General features: G+C 47.8%; 1 protein-coding gene across 10 annotated transcripts in view; it reads left to right on the forward strand.

The window, feature by feature from the left end:
- The window catches only part of Tomosyn (syntaxin-binding protein tomosyn), a 311,830-nt gene extending 305,235 nt beyond the window's left edge, over positions 1-6,595 (forward strand). For all 10 annotated transcript variants that reach the window (XM_076118943.1, XM_076118944.1, XM_076118945.1 and 7 more), the window contains 7 exons: positions 140-249; positions 392-617; positions 702-810; positions 1,968-2,057; positions 3,038-3,133; positions 3,332-3,456; positions 3,532-6,595. In XM_076118943.1, the coding sequence (XP_075975058.1) occupies positions 140-249; positions 392-617; positions 702-810; positions 1,968-2,057; positions 3,038-3,133; positions 3,332-3,456; positions 3,532-3,794 (1,019 nt within the window). In that variant the 3' untranslated portion in view covers positions 3,795-6,595. The remainder of the gene's footprint in view (positions 1-139; positions 250-391; positions 618-701; positions 811-1,967; positions 2,058-3,037; positions 3,134-3,331; positions 3,457-3,531) is intronic.
- Positions 6,596-6,611: the final 16 nt, after the last annotated feature.

Below are 6,611 nucleotides of genomic sequence, written 5' to 3' on the forward strand. Positions count from 1 at the left end.
TCGTTCATAATTTTTTTGTGGGTAGTTTGTTCATAACTTGCAGAGATACTTTGTTAGCAAGTGGAGAAGAATATGCCAAACACCGCTTTATGAGTCATTACTAGTATTGTATGCATATAATTATGGTATTTTCTTACAGGGGGTCCAATATTTAGGTTAAAGGGTTCAATCCTGACGATGTCGTTTCTGGACTGCAATGGTGCTTTAATACCTTACTCGTATGAAAGTTGGAAAGACGATAGTAAAGATGTAAGTACCATTCATTTCTCTAACTCCTACACGCTTCAATATCATATCATTTATCTACGTCTCAGAAAATAAAAATTCTCATGTGTATAAATTCACATTTCTTCCTTTGCTGTATTCTCTTATTTGCTCTTAAAACTTCTAGGTAAGAGAAAGGCGGGAGCGTACTCCGACGAAGCAAAGCTCGTCGAGCTCCGGCAGCCGCATGTCGCCGACGCCGGGCACGGACGCGGCCGGCGACCGACAGTTCGTGGTGGTCGCCTCGGAGAAGCAGGCGCGCGTCGTGGCGCTGCCCAGTCAGAACTGCGTCTACCGGCAACAGATCGTCGACACTGACTTTGTAGTTAAAGCTGAGACGGTTAGCTTGAAAGGTACCACTACGATGCAACAATATCGTCAGCTTACTGAACTTGTTACTGAGCAGATACAACATAATATTAAACGAACGTGAACAGATAGCGTATGCCTGGTGAACTACCTGTCGACGGGGCACCTGGTGGCGTACAGCCTGCCCTCGCTGCGGCCGCTCGTCGACGTGGACTTCCTGCCGCTGTCCGAGCTCAGGTGAGACACACGCGGCCGACACGCGGCCCACACGCGGCCGGCCCGCGCACGACACGCGCACGCCCCGCGCACGTCCCGCGCTCGCCGCCTCAACACGCCGTGTTGGGGCCGCGAGGCGCCCGCGCCGCGCCCGTCCCGCACCGGTAGACCGGTGTCACACAGATCACTCTTAGACGATTTCTCTGCACCAACCGAAGGCACTAAATGATAAACGGCTTGTTTTACATACATAGTACCTTTTGTCATTAGCTTCGCAGTTTTATATCATGTTGAGAATGCTATTAATATTTTGGGCGAAGATTTGTCATTTTTACGGTTTTCGCATTCATTACGATCATCCGAGGTTTTAGTTGTGATCATTCGCTATTTTATCATTTGGGAGCCTCACGACAGACTTCCTGTACAGTATCGATCGATGTTAGAACGTTGGTCCGCGTGGCGCGGCGCCGCGGCGAGGCGCCACGCGGGCGCGGTGTCATCTTCTATGAGACGTGTACGCCACTCCGCTACTAGACAACTCGCGCTATCTCTCATCACGTCGTAGACAAAATTTTGCAAATCTGTCGAGCACCACCTGTGCTTCCGATATTTGGCACTCTTTCTATTTTTCAGTTTAATTAAAGTAACCGATCGGCCACTCGTCCGAACACGACACACGCTAGTCTAGACCCGAAGGCTCCGTTGCCGGGACACCGTTCACTTTCTAACAGTTGTCCTATTTATTTTGGTGCTGCAACATGCATATGGATGTAAATACACGGCCCCGACACTGACCGGACCGACACGGAATGCCACCGCCCCCGCGCCCCCCGCGCTAGTGCAGCCCCACATGTTACGATAGTGTGTACCCTGCATCTCTTACATCTGTCTAACTCTTCACCTAACTACATGATGGATTAACGATCGGCGCGAGCCTTGTCTTTGTCTCCCGAGCGGCGCCCCCCCTTTGTCGCACTCCCGACGTGCGCTCAACCGCATACTAACACTGTTTAACGATACTTCCTTGTGCCTTGTGCCTTGTACGTTGTACCGCCCACTAACACTCGCGCTCGGTGGAGCCGCTTGAGCCGCGTCGAGGTACAAAGCGGGGACGCCCACAAAGGCTCGGCGCGCGCCGGAGCGAGTCACGCGCTGACTGGTGTCTGTATTCCTGGTAGCTTCCAGACACAGTCCAAACAGAGGGGTATCGTAGACCCAATGCTGTCCATATGGGGCCAGCAGCTCATTGTTAACGAGGACACCGACCAGTAAGTCGCCGTCCAGATGACATGCGTTAGCCACGTACCGTCACTTGTCATGTGGAGTCGCTCACTCCAGCTCTGTTGCCTACCTCTAGAGATGTTCATGTAACGTTGACAGTTGCTTCAACCCCATCATCCCCCCGCCCCTCGCCCCCGCCCCGCGACCCTCGACCCGCCCTGTTATGTATCATTGACGTTTCCACTCGGCCACGGGCAAATCATTATGCGCTTCCGATACACCACCACCGTGTGGTCATTGGCATTTGAGAAACCAAATTAACCAAATCTCAAAATATATCTACACATTACTGGTTTGAATGGTTTCTGCTTGATAATTTATTTCGATTTTACTTTTACGAAGCTTCTTAATTAATTTGAAACTATAATTTGCTATTAATATAATTGGCGCCGAACACTTGCCTCGGATAGGAGACACAAAATTGTATATAGTCGGAGCGCGATACCGTAGGTAATGATTTGCCCCGGGAGTTGCCTGCACCGCTTGGTTAGTCCGTGCCCTGCGACATGTCCGACACACAGCCACACACGTACAGTGACGCACACACACATGTTACCACTGTCTGCGACTGTCCTACTTCCCCGCTGCTGGGCTGTTACTCTGCGCTGTTCTCTTCTTCCTTCTCTTCTAGCTTGACGCATGCCGCTAAATGAATGTTTTATCTCATTATGAATGTTTCCTCTTTAGCCGCGACTAGTACTCGTTAGTTGGCTTACATATATGTTAGTATAAAGTTTGTCCACTAGACTCCACCGGCGGCCGTGAGGATGACAGGTGAGACGTTTCAATTGAATAGAACAACTCTATCCCCCGTTTTCTGATCTTCGATCTTGGTACCTCAGACAGTCTCCTTTCTACTTTCTTCTTGGCCTACTGTATCAACTGTATGAGATACGACACGACGCAATATTCGCGTGGAGCGTGTGAGACGGACGAGTAAAGCCGCGTGTGTGTGATGGTATTGCAGGATAGCCAAGACGTTCTGCTTCAGCAACAGAGGCCACGGCCTGTTCCTGGCCTCGCCCACTGAGATACAGAAGTTCACCATCGACGCTGAGTTCTGGTCAGTATACCTGCATACTTCATCACTACTCTCTGATTACTAAATTTGTCCCCAATTCAGCATTATTTCAGTTGAGAAGCCATTAAAAAACTATGTGAGAAATTTAAGTTGCATGTTATAAATTTCGTATAGCTTATTTATGAAAAAAAAAACAAGCCTACTCTCAACTTTTTGTAACATCTCGTATCGCCATTACAGTCAGCAACTGAACGAGATGTTAGGTGAGCTGTTCCTGCCGCGTGACATGCCGGAGCCGCCCAAGGAGAGCTTCTTCCGCGGTTTGTTCGGCGGCGGCGCCAGGCCACTCGACAGGGAAGAACTATGTGAGTACCGCTCGAGTGCCATCGATACCGTTTTCTGTCGAGTACTGGTTCTTACTGTAACGTGTGTGATTGCAGTCGGCGAGAGCAGCGGCAAGCCGAGCCGCGCGGTGGCGAAGCACATCCCGGGCGGCAGCGCGCAGCTGGACCAGCTCGGCGCGCGCGCCAGCACGGCCGCCAGCGAGGTGGCGCGCGCGCACATGCTGGTGGTGGAGCGCGGCGACAAGCTGTCGCAGCTGGAGGAGCGCACGGAGCGCATGCACTCGCAGGCGGCCGAGTTCTCGTCGTCGGCGCACCAGCTCATGCTCAAGTACAAGGACAAGAAGTGGTACCAGCTGTGAGCCGGCCCGCCCGCCGGCTAGCGCCCCGCGGACCTCGCACTCCCAGGCGTGACTCGATACGAACGAACGCACAAATCGATACTCTCTCGAGCTAGTCGTTTTCGATCAGTAGTGTCCCGCTTCTACGACTACACGCTGAATCGTTCAATTATTTGTGTGCCTATCGTGGCGGGCGGGCGCCGGCGAGTCGGCCGCGGTCGCTCGTCGGCGCCGCCGCCCCTGTACATACGCCGCTCGCTCCGCATTCGTTCACGCGATGTGATAATGTAAATACGACATATATCATACTTACTTAACTCTTTTTATACAATGTACGTAACTTAGTAGTCGCGTCGGACGATGACGGTCTCTCGCGTGTCTTCTGTTGCCGCTAGCGGTCGCCGCTATGACACGGTCTGCATCTTCCTACGGTATGTTCCGAGCGCGGTAGGCTACTCTTGCGTTTCGTATTAAACCTACAATAATGATTATGTTAGTGTTCTCGTGACACGGGAATGAGATTATTTCAATGTTGCTACTAATACCTAATACGATAACATGTAGATGTACATTTTATAGATACAAATGAACTCTAATATAATACGTAAGGATAGTCGACGATGTTGATCTGTATAAAGTGTTAAGTAAATAAATATAAAGAAAAAATAATATATTATAAAGATTGGAAATTTAAGCATTGGATGACAATAATTTTTGTTACTTCTCCCCGGAGATTCCTTTGGCACACGGACGTGTCGTTCAGTTTATCTTCGATCACTCCGCTTCAGTTGCGTACGTTCTGTTGTCGCTCTTACTCTCTATCTATCTATCTCTGTCTGTACTAGCCGTGTGCCGTGTAGGTACTGTGTTGCGGTGCACGGAGTTCTGTCAGTTCTGTCACGCTCGACGAGTGTGTTCACTTCTGTTGTTTGTGCTACTGTTTGTATATTGACACAATGATAGCAATACTAGGTGCGGGTTGCCAGCCTAAACTTTACTAAACCAGACCAATCGGTGTCGTGTCGGTGTTGCTAGCTAAATAAATTAAACAAAGTAAATAAAGCGATAACTATTGTGTGTAAACTAAATATTAAAGCTCCCTGTATATCGCTGTATTATATAAGTGTCGGCGGCGGGCTCGCTCCTCGCGCCCTTATATATATCATTCTGTATTATATAAATATATAATATATCGCTCGAGTAGTCATCGAGCTTGATAAATTAATATTGTAAACTATGTATTTAAATATGATGTAAGTGGCGGGGTACCGTGGGCGCCGTGGTGTGCCGCAGTGTCGCGGAGTGTCGCGGGGAGCGAGCTCGCCGGCGCGTATACATAAGTAGTGTAGTGGATATCGGTGTATCGCATGGCAATAAAGGTTTTCTATGTCGTCACCGCGCCTCACTGTCTGTTAGTTTGCTTGTTACGTTAGTTGTGTGTCCTGTGACGTCACCGTCTCCGGCTCGCCTCACTTGCGCACGTGTCAGCTCGGGGCCGGCAGCGGTACGTCGGCGGCTAGTTCCGTGCTAGTTCAGTTGGACGTATACTAAGTTAGCGAGTCGATGGATGCCAAACTTTGTACGTTCTCAAGCTGTGTTATATAAATATTATAATTGTTACGCGATTTGTAATGATATTCTAATGAGTTACTGTAGTTCTGTTATAGAGTTATATGACAATTAGCGTTAATGTTACGTCTCCGAGCGAGTGTATGTCGATATCATGTTTTAACCAGATTATTTTGTGACGTAGACACGAGTTTTATTGGACAAATATTTTCATAGCGACGTTTACCGGTTTTATCGTTGGATCACTAGACACGGTTTAAGCGAATTTTAACATTGAGGCGCCGTCGCCCTGACGTGCGGGGGTGGGCAGTCAGCTATATCCGAGTGGCATATCAGTGGAATATATCAACCCGCGACCAGTCGTCGCGTGGATCTAAAGTATCGTAAGATCATATAGTTTTGAGACGCCGCTTACTACGTTTTCTACCTAACGCCCCTTAATATAAAGTAGATTTTTCATTTTAACATCGATAAGGAGTATTGTAAGTATTTCAAGTATTATTTGAGCGCATCGCATCAGTGTAAGTATACAAGTATATAGCTAGTGAAGCGTCAGTACATAACTCGCGTACGCGTTGTGTTGATCACACACACACACACATACACAGATTAGTAGACATCGAGTCGGAGATATGTTTGTTGTAGCGTGCTAGGTCCCGCGCGCCGCCCTCACACCGTCACACCGTCACGTGTGTGTCGGTGCGAGGCGGTGACGGGGCGGTCTCTAGTCGGACGTCGGTGTAACTGGGTACCTCATGCTCCGTGCAATATTGTATAACTATCATGTATTATATAACGGACGGTTAAGTTTTATCAATTCTATTACTTGTTAATTATGTAGGAAGTGCGCCACGTTGCATGTCGTGTAGTAGTTGCGGTGTGCGCGCCACACGCTGTTCCATTACAAGCGCTGACGATTCATTTGGAAATTATGGGACTAAATTATAAATATAAGTATTTGTAAATAAATAAATAAAAAAACAAAAATCTTGTGGCAAATTATTACTTGTTATGTGTAACGACGACGTGTAGGGTTGGTTTCTATATTATTTTGTATTAGTGAGGGTCCTCCGGCTCGTGGCGACACTCGCGCCGGTCGAGAGCGATCATATAAACAAGTATATAATAACTATACATATTGTATATAAAGGATGCTGTTGAATTATATTGATTATTTAGTTTGGTAGATGATTATTATAGTCATTATATATAAATAAATTATGAAAATATGAAAATAAAATTATATCAAAGTATCGTTTTTGTATTATT

The sequence above is a fragment of the Anticarsia gemmatalis genome, chromosome 10, assembly GCF_050436995.1.
Source record: "Anticarsia gemmatalis isolate Benzon Research Colony breed Stoneville strain chromosome 10, ilAntGemm2 primary, whole genome shotgun sequence".
NCBI lineage: Eukaryota > Metazoa > Arthropoda > Insecta > Lepidoptera > Erebidae > Anticarsia > Anticarsia gemmatalis.